The 14,663-nt window shown below is 44.5% G+C and overlaps 1 protein-coding gene across 1 annotated transcript in view; it reads left to right on the plus strand.

Annotated features, from left to right (window-relative positions):
* Positions 1–2,334: 2,334 nt before the first annotated feature.
* The window catches only part of LOC103356701 (voltage-dependent calcium channel gamma-2 subunit-like), a 74,668-nt gene continuing 62,339 nt past the window's right edge, over positions 2,335–14,663 (plus strand). Inside the window, exon 1 of the mRNA XM_008280945.1 lies at positions 2,335–2,545. Coding sequence (XP_008279167.1) covers positions 2,335–2,545 — 211 coding nt within the window. The remainder of the gene's footprint in view (positions 2,546–14,663) is intronic.

The following is a 14,663-nucleotide window of genomic DNA, read 5'->3' on the forward strand; positions in this document are numbered from 1 at the left end:
TAATCTACTTTTGAAGATCATTTTATTCCCAAATGGTTTTTAATTTTCCTTAAATTTCCGAAAAAAAAATTAAGGGAAACGTTTGTGCTATGCTGCTTCAATGCTGAAACTGTGTTAAAAGTAAAGCACCCCTAAAAGACCCCAAAGAAAAGAAAACGACCAAAAAAACAACGGGACAGGACATTTTATTTAATTTTTTCCCCACCGTGAGGCCAATTACTTTTTCTTTCATAAATGAAACACAGAGATTCAGAATCTTTAGATGAACTGACTTGAAAAAGACATTTTTTGCAGTGCGCTTGTTTTTGCGTAAAGTGCTGCTGCTGCGCACGGAACATCTCCCTCTCTCTCTCTCTCTCTCTCTCTCTCTCTCTCTGGCTGTGTCGATTTTTTTCATCCTCTGCTCCTAACCATCATCCACCCCCTCCTCCTCCTCTCCTCTCTCCACTTCTATCTCAGCTCTGCGAAGAAGAAAACCGAGGAAACCAAGGATTGGTGTGTTGCTCGTCTTGAAAATTTTCCTCATTTTTGCGCACACAGCTCCCCCCCGACGCCTGACAAGCCTCGCCACCAAATTGCTGCTTTTTGATGATTTCTCATCATTTTTTATGTGATGACAGTAGACGGCTGTGCGTGTGTGTGCGCTCGTTGTTCTCCGGTTGGCCGTGATATAACCGTCTAGGATCGTTTGGATGCAGGAGGAAGACGCTCTGACGCTCCGGGAAGCTTCGTCCATCCCTCCGTGTCCTCCTCGTTCCTGCGACCGGCTGCATGACCGGTGATGCTCGGCCTCTCCGCCTGGATGCGCCCCTCTCTCCGCGGTGTGCCGTCGGTACCGCTGCCCGTATCCCCCTATAGCAGATTTCCACTGTTGCCGGAGAAAGGTCTAGGGACCACATATGGAAACTGGGGATCAGAATTTTAGGAAAAAGGAAAACTAAGCAGGCTGTCGTTTGATTTTCATAACTTAATATTTTTTCTTCTCCTCCTGGCTTGATTTTTTCCTTTTTATTATTTTTAAATTATTCTTATTATTATTTGGAGAGGGGGGTTGATCGTCCCTGGTTGGTTTATTTTCCATCATCTCTTAAGGAATGGCTGGTTTTCATGGCAGTCATGGTACCGGCTGATATTTGCCATTATTTATCATTCTGTCCTTGATTTTTTTTTGGGGAAGCGCTTGATTGTGCCGCTTTGAATCTGTTCTTTCATTTCTTCCAGCACATCCAGTCCTGATTTTCTCCACATATTCTGGGCCCTGCCTGTCTTGTCTTGCCTGTCTCCCATCACCCTCTTCCCACAGAATACATGTGATAGCCTGATTCTTCAGAAATGCCCGAGATGAACCTCCATACTTCACTGATCCACTGGGTTGCATCAAGATAGTCAGATCTCATCACTGAATTGTGTCATCATCCGTTGGAGGTCTCTGCTTTTGTTTCTATTGGGGGCTATTTTAAAGAAATCAGGCCGCCAACTGTGTTAGTCTTAACCACACTCCACCCCCACCCCCGTGTTTCTTCATCCCTTTTCAGTATGAATTAATTCACACTGCGTGCATGCGGGTGCTCGTCCATGTACAGGTGTGTGAAAGTTTAAGTCTGTGAGCGAGTGTGTGTGTGTGTGTCTGTGTGTGTGAGCAGGAGAATGACAGTGTAGGCTGTATGTGACGGCCTGTGTGGGGGGGGACAAGAAGCGCTACATACACATCATTCCATACACCGTTGAAGCTGTGAGGATTGTAATACATGCTACTGCTTTAGTCAGCTCAGAAAGCCAAAACCAGGCCCGAAACAGCCACCGAGAAGAAGCCGAGCGAAATCCTCCATCTTCTCATTATCTCGGCCTTTTTCAGAGTTTGACGTTTAGAGGCCTTCCAACTCAACAAAGTAGGCCTAGATCCCAGACCAGGTCTCTTGTGGGCTCTGCTAGAAGCCTGTGTTTTTAGGTCAACATTTTTTTTTTTTTTTTTTTTCCAGAGCAGGGCAACTTACTGCCATTTGAGGACTAGAATTTAGGCAGCTGAGGGTTCTGTCGTCATCGCCAAAGTCTGTTTGACCCATCTGTTGGGCCAAACAGCCGCAAAAGCCACCTCAAATCCTCAACCTTATCTTTAATTTTCACCTGTTTGCTGCCCCCCACCAAAAACCAACCATACGATTTCCCCCGAGCTCCCCTAATTCCCCCGCCCCCCCAGCGGCCCCCCGCTACCGTCGTCCGCCCGACGCCGCCCACCCCCCGTTTTCCGAGCTGGCGTGGCGACGCAAACTCACAAATATTTACTTCCTATACATCAAGAGGAAAGGGGGCCCCCCTTTCGTGGAATGCGGCAACATGGGCGTGTTTGACCGCGGAGTTCAGATGCTGCTGACCACGGTGGGGGCCTTCGCCGCCTTCAGCCTCATGACCATCGCCGTGGGGACAGACTACTGGCTGTACTCACGCGGCGTCTGCAAGATCAAGAGCACCAACGAGAACGAGACCAGCAAGAAGAACGAGGAGGTGATGACGCACTCGGGCCTCTGGAGGACCTGCTGCCTGGAAGGTGAGCAAGGAGATACTGAAGAAGCCATATATACATGCAGAGCTACACCAACAACACCCCGCTCAGGCACACAAGCAGATCGATCCCTGCGTGCCCACACACACATTCACACAGTCCTGCATTTGCACTCACATGCCTACACATACGCTCACATGCCCACACGATTCTGTATGTGCTCTGCATCCATTTCCACACATTCAACGCTCGCACTATCTCACATACACTCCATCTATCTATCTATCTATCTATCTATCTATCTATCTATCTATCTATCTATCTATCTATCTATCTATCTATCTATCTATCTATCTGTCTATCTATACATGTTACGTTTTTGCGTGCTGAAATGAATGCAGCTTCTTCCCACAAGATCATTTGGCTGACACGTCCGCCAGGGTTCGGGCCGTCCTTTTGGTCTGTCATGGCCAGTGTGTGCAGAATGGTCTTTTAATTGTCCCAGCAGAGAGCAGCTCGGCCCACTTAGCAAACAGCCACACCAGACTACACAGGGCACACATGGTCCAGCCAGGTGCACGGCTAATTCTAATGGCCACCGAGCCCTGCCATGAGCGCATAATTGCTGCCATTTACACTCTGTCCGAGGAAATGAAGAAGAAAAAAAATATGTAAAAAAAAAAGAAAAATTCACAAGGTTGTCTTGCCCTCGTCGTCGTCGTCGTCATTGTACCAGCCTTGCACTAGACTGAAGGGAATCGGGATCAGATTCCATAGCTTTCAAAGTCGGCTGTGCGATTCAGTCCAGTCGAGGGTTTGTTTTATTTTATTTTGAGTAGAAATTCCACCCTTTGTTGCCTCTTTAATACATGTGGCGGACGTTGTTCTTGGTTCCAGTGACAAACAGGTGACAGCCAGTGAGCAGCATCAGCAGTAAAGGTAGTTACGACAAACTAAATCTGCATTCTTACTCGCAGTGTGGTCAGAATGTGACTGTTGAAATCTGATGAATGTTGTGTTCTGGCATAGAATGAGGGGCATGGATTGTGTCGTTCCTTTCTGGTAGAAGGCCGACATTAAGAAATGGACTCACGTAGATGCAGCATGAAGGGTTATGGAAGAAAACCCACATTTGTAAAGAAGTTCAAACAACTCAAAAAGGATCATTAAGTGAACTTGAATCCTCACTGCACCACATGCAGCCTCGTCTATAACCTCAGTCAGGTCTAAAAATAAAATAGATCACTGGGTTCATACTGAGGAATTCAATTTTTTTTTGGACATTTCTGGACAGCTGCAGCTACAAAAAAATGCTACGCTTGAATGCTAGGGGCCTGAGATGGACAGAAAACTGCTTTAAATGTGGCGTAGACGTGTCTTTTGTGGGGACGAAGAGAAGCAGTCGATGGAGAGACAGATAGAGATGAAAGCACGTGTGACTGTGAGTTGAATCATACAAAGGGAAAAAAAAAAAGTCTCTTTATGTGTGAAAGCACACATTTGACACACTGCAGAGGGTCACGTCGCGCACACACGCAACTCTGGTTCAATCACAGAGTACCAGACTGCAGATTCACCTGATTCACGGGACAAAGCCATGTGCTGATGACATAGATTCGGTGCATTTGTAGGATTTCTCCCATGGCTGACTGTCTGAGTGCAACACTAGCTGCTGTTTTCACTCTGTGTAACTCACATACGACCGCTTCCGGTTGTCATTTTGGGAATTGTCAATACCTGAAAGTCTTAGCAGCGCTTATGATGCGGACTGACATGTTGCTGAGCTACATGTTTCTCCGTGGCGTGATGTGTGTCACGGAGAAGCACCTGCCTGTTACTCATGCACTTAATTCGTGTGTGTTTGTTTGTGTGTATGCGGCCGCGGCGTGGACGCCGTGACGTGACTCCCCCTGATTGCGAGCTCACATTGTCACATCGGTCGAGCCATGCAGCCCGATCCTGTCACACACCTTGTTATTCATCCTCGCGAGGCCCCGGTGTATCATTAAGAGCTATTGTAAGGCCAACTGGAATGGGCTTGTCACCGCAGATCATCGGTAACCTTAAAGCTTTGGCAGCATGTATAGCTCCAGTCAGGTGGTTATCTTCATCTATTCCACGTAAGTAATGCAGATTTGTTTTTGGGAGCGGTCTTTACAACATTACCAACAAACAACTAAGAGTTCAAATGAAGCACAACTCCTGCATAATTCCCATAAAACCCCCCGATCCTGAGGCACTGAAGGTTGCCGCTGCTGTTTGATCACCAATTATCTCCTTATGTTTGTCAGCTGCATCCTGCCGTTTGACTTCTTGACATTAAACTCCGATCCCCTGGCCTAAACTTAGCCACCTCTTTAAAGTTTCAAAGCCACTCGTCCTCCCATCTGAGGCTTTCGGGTTCAAGACATGCGATTTTCTGCGCATATCGCAGCGCATCATGTGGTAGGTGAAGCTGAAACCGTGTATCAGACAAACAGCTGTTTCTAAAGAAGCACAGCAGAACATTCCCTGGCACTACTGTCTCTGCTCTATATTTATTCAGTTAGCTAGCTTTCATGCATGCTCGCTGCTGTACAACATGCTCGTTCTCTTCTCCCTGCGAAATCTGCATCACTGTATATTCCTTAAACTTGTTCATTTTTTTGTACTATTCGGTATTTCTAAAGTCCCATCATATAGGCTTTAACAGCTTTGACGCAGGACGAGACAAAGGAAAGACATTATAACCGGTTACACTTGTCTCCATCAGTTTCGTAATTGATTTTTCTCTTTTTTTTTTTACGACTCTCAAGCTTTCCCTTGCCCCCGGCTACATTTTTACATATCGATCCTGTATGGGGTGAAAAGGTCAGGCCTTGTGCTGACACTGTCATGTCTATGTCATCCCCTTATGCAAGCCTACGGTACAGAAAAGAGAGGAGAGGGGGAAAAAAAAGGTGTCTTTTCAAAAATCTCCAAATTGGCTCATGAGATGCAGGATCAAAAACAAACAAGGAAGTGTGATACACAGAGATTATTCAGAGATGTATCAGTCCAGGCACAAGATGTAGTGAGTTAAACACCAGCTACAAATGCAAAGAAGCTTCTATGATTGCAGGATGGCATCCAGCTTCAGTGGAGGTGATGGCAGAAGACAAGTAGCAGGGCATTAGCGTTGCAGTAGGAGCCACGTTTCATCACCTGCAAGAAAAAGTAGCCGACAAAGCAGCAGAACTGAAAACCAACAAGCTCATTTACAGATAAAAGCGTCTTCTTATCGGAGAAGTTTATGCTTAAGTGAAAGATAACACTGGCTGTGCCGCCTGTGGAAAAATGAGGTTCCGACTGATCGGGCTGCCACCACAGGCAGCTGAGGAGCTAATGCCAGCTGTATACAACCTGTGCAAAGAGGCTGTGAAAAGCAGACAACTGCTGGGTGTCAGCTTCACTCACCGACAACGCTGATCTTTAGTTTTTCCTCATAGAAGGCAAACAGGGATTTACTCCTGTTGTGCACTTTGTTGTGGTGTTCTCTCCACCCCGCAGCACTCCTATCGATGGTAACACCGAAACAGAGAGCGACTTGTTTCCATCGTCTCCTTTGGATTGGCCGGTTTTTCTCAGGTGTGATAAGCAGCGATCGGCCATGTGTCCACGTTATGTAATCGTTTTTTTTTTTTTTTTTAAGAACAGGTCACGGAAATAAACGTATCGCTACCTCCGCTGGTCGGCCGGGACGAAACGTGTTTATTTTAAAGACAGAAGACATCAAATCTTGGCAGAAATGGCGGAATTGTGTCAAATCACCAACACATTTGTCGATGTGAACGCAGCCACGCCAACTCACTCCATGTGATATGCTTATTTTCCTCGCTAAGTGGCTTTACTTTTCACACTCTAAGCTTGCTCGGTGTCCTTGGCACCAGAGATTTGAAATGGTTAAGAGCAGAGAGGAATCTGAGAGAGATCCAGCTTGCTCCGTGTGCTTCGCCTTCAGAGCTACAGTTGCTTTATAGCTGTGTGGTGCAGAGAAGAGAATGAGAGGGAGGACGAGAAAAAAATTGGGAGGTGTTGAGAAAGAGAAAAAAGAAGAAGAAGAGAGAGAGAGAGAGGGGGGGGAGAACAAGAGAGAGGAAGAGCAGGCAGGCCTGGTTTGCTGTCACACCCCCTCAGGCATCCTGTGCTATCTTTAACACACAGGCCCACGTTCTATCTAACCTATCTTGCCCCGGCTTTTAACATAATACGTCACAGTGTATGATTTTATTTTAATGCTCAGGACACGATGTGCACGATTTGCACATACGAGTGAGCGACTGTTCCTGTCGTCGCGGCGACACTAAACAGCAGAAGATCACATGTGGCGCTTCCACGTCGGGCCTTTGGTTCCGTATCGCAGGATCTGATCGTGTTTCTGCTTTAGCGCTCGGGCCCAAATGCGAGAGCGTCTGTGCGCGTGAAAGCAGGCTGTCTCCGAACCGGAGTGCATTACGGCGATGACATTAATTATGCTAATAGCCAACAGCTCCGGTAGCTTTTGCCGCGCTGATCGTCAACAGAGCCTCTCCACGCTGCCTCTTTATCTAAAGCTCCAGCTAGTGATACGCCAGGATAGGGAGTAACTAATTACATGGAATCAGATTACAAAAATAATCTGCTGCCACAAAAGAAAAATGCAGACCACCTCTTTATCTAAAGCTCCAGTAAGTGGTTCAGTGGGTGGGGAGCACAAATGACATGTAATCTGGTTACTGAAGTAATCTGATGGGAAGAAAAAAAATCATATGATCTCTCATATCAAGCAGCAGTCAGGCCACCGCTGTAGATCGGGACGATAACTGCATGTTAGCTGATTGCAGCAAAACCACAAACATTATCGGACGCTTGATACGTGGAGCTTGAGACGATGATTACAAGCAGATTTATTCAAAAGTCACCCGATTATGCATGATCTGGGATTAATGCGCTCCCAGACAGGAGAAAACTACACACACAGACAAACGAAGTGATGATTTAAGTAAACTCTGTTCGATTCACAGCTTTTGTTGCCTCTTGTTTTGTCTTGCTCCAGTGGTTCCTCGAACACACAGATTGCATTTTTGGCGTGTCGTTAGTGATGCTCGTATGTTTCCTGGTAACGTTCATGCAACACTTTTCGGGGCTCTGTGCACCAAACAACATTAGACTGAGGCTTTGTCCACATGTAGCAGGGTGTCTCACAAAACAAAGATATGTTTCTACGATGTGGCCTGTCATCCACGGCATTAAAAACGATTCTTTCAAAAACCTCCGACCAAAGTGAAGATCTGCGAATCCTCTGTTTATGCGTCTGTATGTGTATGTATGTATGTCTGCCTGCGACAAAATATGTTCTTTATATCACATATGCGACCTGTGTTTATATTTGGAAGCAGCGTGGACGCCCTCAAAAGTAACTAACCCAGATACCGCTCCACGTACAAGAACACAGGCGAAGGACGACGTTAAGGACGGTTATTTTCCACCACCTTGCCTTTTCATGTCCGAGGCATGTTCTCCGTCAAAGACACCGTCGCCGGTTTTGGGTCAGACCACTGCCAGCTGGTGGGAGACGGAAATCGTGCTCCCAGAGGAATGGCGTGACGATTTCCGTATGTCCCGGTCGTCGTTTTTTTGTAGACGGAGGGGGGAGGATGTTCGGTTTTACAAAAACCCTGCTACGTACAAGGCCTTGAGTAGAACACAAGTCAGAAGTAATTCATAACTTCTAGACGTTGGAATGTTGCAGATCTGTGAGACTTTCTCCTCCTGCAGTAGCTTGTAAAAGTAATTTTAAGGAGTTCAGAGGTCAAAGCCATGGTCCTTAAATAAAAATGCTAAAATGCGTAGCATGCTATTTATGATGCCTGACAGAGGAATGCTGGGTAAGGAAATAGGAGCCATTGTTCTGCCTCTGCACTGAGGCTTGCAAACAGTCAGCATCCAGCAGCGCTCTGTGGGCGTGCTGCTGTTGATACTGTAATAGAAGTGACTGACAGGTCAAGGCAGCTGTCAAACCTCCGCCGTCAAGGCGCCGCAGCCACACAACTCTTGGAAATTCTTCTCGACAAAGCAGTGAAACCTGTTTGAAAATTATTTTTAGCTTCATAACTTATTTAAAGAGAATTTTCCCCATAATCACTGTTGGCCATGTAAAGTCTAAACACACCGATTTCGCTGCTGTCAGGAGGCACTAAAAGTTAGTTTCCTTCCGCCGCGTTCTTGGAAAATACCCCAAGAATAGAAAAACGCTGTTGCTTTGATAAACATGCCATTTAACGTGGGGTGCTTTTCTACGGCCTGACATCATAAGACTTTATAACTCGGTGATTATATGAAACTGATTTGAGTCAATCTGCGACCACGTCTCTCCAACCATTTCTTTTGCCAGACAGCAGAGCAGCAACTGGGAGCTTATCTCTGATCTGTGTCCACCCAGTCTGGTTAAACTGGACAGTTGAAAATCACTGTGACACCTACAGAACACAACAAATACTTCATGGCTTCAATAGTAAACAGACAACGTTTGAAGCGTCAGAGGGATGCATACGAAGGCAGGAAGAGTTTATTCAGCAGCTCTCTTTGCGTCCGAACTTTTCGCACGTGCAGTATTGTTAAGTTTAGTTTAGTTTATTTATTTCAAACTACACACACACACATATACACACACAGAATAAGCAATGCATATATGATACTTAAGCATTATTGAGAATTCAAGCACAATACTTCATAAAGAGAAAGAAAAATAAACAAAATAGAACAGATCTGATATAAACAGAATAATGCACACACACATTTCCACACATCGTGGCGTTCGCTCGTATAAAAGTACCCAAAGTCCCTCTCAGCCGCCTGATATCAGCCATCACTTGTCCCCTCGGACCCCACACTCCTCCATCCAGCAGCTATCGAGTCTGCTCCAGTTGGATTCGCTCAGCGTGCCTGTCATCCTGGACGGATGGCCCCGTGTCGGTGGTCCAGCTGTGGAGGCTGGCTCCGGAGATCCAGCCTGTCGCGGACTTCCATGATGGATCTTGCCCCAGGACGGTCTCTCGTTCCTAGGCACAGACCGGAGCTGCCCTGGGGGCCCCAGCCTTGACAGGTGGAGCTCAGCAGGCTCTAAATGCTGCTATTAATCTCCATCACGGCGGGTTTGAGAGCGAGCGAGGTGTGTGTGACAGGAGATATGTTTCTGGGAATGAGGTGTGAGTGTCTGAGAGTGTACTCTGTGTATGTGTTTGTAGCGCCGTTCAATTTTAGCTTTCATCACACTCAAAATCAGTTTGCTACTGAAGATATGTGAACCCTTTGAACCTTTAAAAACCTTACCATCTTTAATAATTTCCATCTAGCAGCACTAGCCCGGATTGTCAAAACACAGGGTCCTCTGTGTTGTAATGTATTATGTATGACTCGCAAGTTTATGCGTGCATATGCTTGTATTCATCATGTAGGGATCAAACCCTGTTAAAGACCCCCTCCCATGAAAAGGTTTTTTTTTTTTTTACCTTGTTAACATGTCCATATGGTGTGGGTTTTTTTTTTTTAGAAGACATATCACGGCATGGCTGAGCGTTTCCTGCTTGACGCTGCAGTGCAACATCTCCAAAACGTGGATTTAGATTTTGGGGCTTTTGTACTCAACAAACCCAAGAATCCCGTCAGCTCGTAGGGTGAAGAAGAAATGTGTTGCAGAGTTGTGAAAGGAGAAATTTTGAGCTTTTATCTAACGTTGGCGACACGTTATCAGCTGCTTGATAATGAAATGAAGCAGAAACCTGATGTTGTCTTTCACTGTTACGTTTTTAATGCTGAAAAAGCAAAAATGCATTGACATTCTGATACATCGACTACTTGAATTCGTAGTTTATGGTTCAAACATGTTGCATAAATTGCCATTGTGTGGTGCAGAGTAGTTTTACAGAGAGCAAAGGGTGAGCAGACGTGCTCGAGATGCAGGTCATCGGCACGAGTGTTGGTGGAAACAGAGGCCAGGACGAATCCACGCAAACTAGAGGAGGCAGTGATGTAGAAGAGTCACATCTGAGGCATTTTACATGATGAAGGGATTATTTTCATTGAGAAAACGTTCAGATGTGTAGTTTTGCTGCACAGAAATGAGCTTTTAGGGGTTTAACCAAAGCCAGGTGAAGGACTCGCTCATCAGGTTTAATCAGGTTTCAGCTCATACAAGGTTCACTGTTCATCTCGCAGTTCAGCCTTGGTTTTATTTTTTTTTATTTTTTTTGCTTTAATGGAAAGTGAAAGAAAATTTGTGTTTCCTTTTTCAAAGAGACTTGGGAACAGTTAGGATTTAGGGACTTTCTAGCCTTGTACAGGTTTGGGAAAGAATGGAATTAAATGAATAAAAAACATCGTTTTGTCCTCAGTTTGTGGGTTTATTTGTATACATATGAGAGATTCCAGTATCTAGAATCTTGCGCATTGCCACCTTATACATACATGTACACGCTTACGTACATGTACAACGTGTATGTGGTATTTATTAGTATACATGGTGATGACTTTGGCCTAGACTGGCTTCAGGTCAAGAACCTACCTTCCACTAAAACTATGAGTGATGTCAGGCTCATACAAATACTCCTACCACATGATTTGTTTTGTTTGTTGCTGTTTTTTTTTACCCCCTAGTAATCCATCTGATCAAGACATACATCACAGTAGCAAAAAGCATTTAACAGCTATTAGGACCCGGCAGTGTGGACAAAACATGAAGAATGGTTTGCAGAAGAATATCTTAATTCTCACCTTATATCTATTCAGAAACAGATTTACTTTCAGACTATACATCATGTTTTGTTGTTGTTGTTTTCATATATAATTTACACACAATTGACCTTTCAAAGTGAATCATAACGTTGTTCCTGTTTATGTGTAGCAGTGGTACAATGGGCGTCTTTACTTTTTGCAATGTAAATCCATTATTATCCCATTTTAGTGATTTTCTAATCTACTTATACATTTGTGTTTATTTTTCAGATTATTGTGTGTTTTATTTTGAAATACTGCATTCATTTTAAACCCGAGTTTGTGTAGTTAACATCATCCATTATTGATTTTTTTTTTATTATTATTTTTTTTAATAGCTACATTTTTCCAGCATGCATCACCCGGTGGTAATTAAATCCCCCGATAACCTTCTCCTCATTAACTAATTAATGCAGTCATTCCACCTTCTATTTGTGGCAGCTCTCCTTGTCCTCTTTCGCGGCATTGTCGGGTATCTATGGCCGCATGACACTGCGTAGCTATGGCGATGCGGCGCTCTGCTGGCAGCACAAGGCCGCCTGTCAAACAGGCATCACGGCCTCTCAATCAAAGGGACTGTTTACGAGCGCTCACACACCACCTGGGACTGACACACAGTCCGCTCCGCGCCACGGGAGGGACATCAATCACATCAAACACATGTACACGCAAAAAACACGCAGCGACACACAGGTGTAGTTAAGACACAAGGACACAGGAGCGTCTGCAGCGTGGTTACGATGCTATGAAATGTGACAATAATCTGAAATTTAGTAAAAAAAACATGTCATAATGCAGCACATGCATGAGGTGATTGTTGTGTGATCACTGTGTGGATTAGATTTGATTAAACCTAATCCAGCCAGGTTTTCTTTTATTTATTTTTTTTTTATTTTGGGTTTGTTTTATGTGGATCTTTTAGTGCATTTTTTGGAGTAGGCCAGTATACAAGGTCAGAGCCACCACTGAGCCCAATGAGGTTCTTTATTCTTTCTTAGGATCCCCATTAGCTCCCACAAAGTGGTTGCCAGTCTTTCTGGGGTCCCAGGGTAAAAATAAAAATTCCAATTTACAAAAAATACATAATAAATAGCAAACATTTGATTTATCATGCAGCCCGGTACACGGCAGTAAATGGATTTACAATAAATGCAAGTTGACACAACACCAATACAGAGGAATAATTCTCGCGTATTCTGGGCCAATTGTCCGTTTATTTTCCTCTTAAAAGAGCCTGTATGTTTAGTGTCTCTGATATGTATAGAACAGGGGTGTCGACATCCGGTCCTCGAGGGCCGCAATCCTGCATGTTTTAGATGTTTCCCTTCTTCCAACACACCTGATTCAAATGATCAGGATCATTATCAGGCTTCTGCAGAGCTTGATGATGAGCTGATCATTTGAATCAGGTGTGTTGGAAGAAGGGAAGCATCTAAAACATGCAGGATTGCGGCCCTCGAGGACCGCAGTTCGACACCCCTGGTATAGAAGGTGAGCTACATGCTTTTGCTCCTCTGTAAACAATAGTTCTTTTCATGAAGTTGGTTTTGGGCCTGAGGACTGCCAAAGTACTTGAGGTCACACATAATTGTGACAAAACCCACTGAGTAGGAGCTTATCGGTTAAAAATCTGGGTTCTGTCTTTGTCAAAACTTTATGCATGAACATTAAAAGACTGGCTCGTAATGTAGCCTCTACCAGGACAGTTTATTGTGCATCTCACTCATTTGTTTGAAAAGAACAGTGGAGCAACAACTCTAGCAGCTCTGTTCTGAGCGATTTGGAGTTTCTTTAGATGCCTCTGTGTAGCATTGGACCACAACCACAGGACAGTAATGCAGGTGAGACAAAATGCTTTGAACAACAGTTGTGATAAGTGATTTTAACAGCCTATGAAATTGACACAGGCTAGGATTGTATTTTTGTTTTGCCAGACATTCCACAGTTCTTAGATTCACTATATTTAAATTTGACAATTTATTTTAATGGAGGCCATGTATCGGTGGAAGTTTTAATCTGATTATAATTTCACTGTGTAAATCCAGTAACATAAACGCCGAGTGCGGGGCATCAACAGCCGCCGGTGTTAATCTTAAAATTGCTATTGAAAGCCGCGGCGATGTGTCCAGTGGTGTGTTTGTTCTGCTGCAGATGCTGAAGTGTTTCACTAACAGGGTTATGCAACGGGACGGAGCTGTTAGCAGTCTGTGGTGTGACAGGAGGCGAGTGTGCCAGAGAGCTGTAGTATGTGTCCTGCATCCATGCTGTGTTATGACTGGAGTGGAAGCCGGTGGAGAAACCCTGCTCAGGGATCCACGTGGCATCTCTGGATTTCTTACAGAAATCTTCCATCTCGCATTGATTGTGTTGTGCTGAAACCGCAGCTATGGCTTCTCTCGTTGAATTTCAAGATTGAGATTTGTCAGAACTATACAAGTGCTGGCCTTGTAAAGACTGTGGAAGCCATTTTCCACAAAAGTAAGTTTGTGAATAAATATGAGGCCACAAGTAGGCCATGTTATAAACTGGAGCAGTGGCTTTCAACCAGGGGTTTGACCACATGAGGAGCTGAACCGTGATTATAGGAACTCTCTTGTTGTGCTGTGACAGTTTTATTTTAAACATGCGTAGTTTTCCTCTTTAGGCTGATCTGAGAAGAGAGAAATCATCCTTTAGTTGTCCATGTATGCAAACTGTGACTGCAAAAGGTTTACAAATGAAAAGGTTTGAGCCTTTTTGACAAGTAGAGCAAACACTGCAGTAAATCATGTGCTGTGTTTTAACTGTTCATCTTGATCACACAATTTCTAGAGCTAGAAAGACAATGTTTTAGAGAGATGATTTCTTTTGCCTTTATCCGACTGACAAGAACGATGGTGCCAGAGAGGACACAGGTCCTCAGCTGGAATCGACCTGAGGACAGTGTCGCATTTCTTCTTCAGCACTGAAGATGTTCGTCCAATTAAAGAGCAAAAGGGAACATTTCTGACTGGTAAAACAGGGCTCTTTATGCATCATCCAGCAAAATGTGGCTTTTCAGTTCAAGGACAGTAGATTTCAGAGTAGGAGAGAGGGGGGCTGGAGCACACCGCTCAAATTACAGTGTTTCATTGTGCAAGCAGGCTAACACTTTAACACCACTATGTCTTCATCAGAGTCTCACATTTCTGTGTCTCTAATTCTCTTTTCATAGCTGGTGGAGTGTTTTATATGCACTTCTGAAACCAGGAACATTTGAGCTGTGATGCCTAAATCCACTGGTTTCTATTTTCCCCACCACAGCATCTCCATTTCTGGAAAAAAAAAAAAAGATCCGTCTGTCATATTAAAAACAGTTTTTTTGGTCGGACATAACCTGAGATAGGTTCAGATTGCAGGTGTGGCTTCTAAACAG

The sequence above is a fragment of the Stegastes partitus genome, unplaced genomic scaffold, assembly GCF_000690725.1.
Source record: "Stegastes partitus isolate 25-593 unplaced genomic scaffold, Stegastes_partitus-1.0.2 Scaffold215, whole genome shotgun sequence".
Lineage (NCBI taxonomy): Eukaryota > Metazoa > Chordata > Actinopteri > Pomacentridae > Stegastes > Stegastes partitus.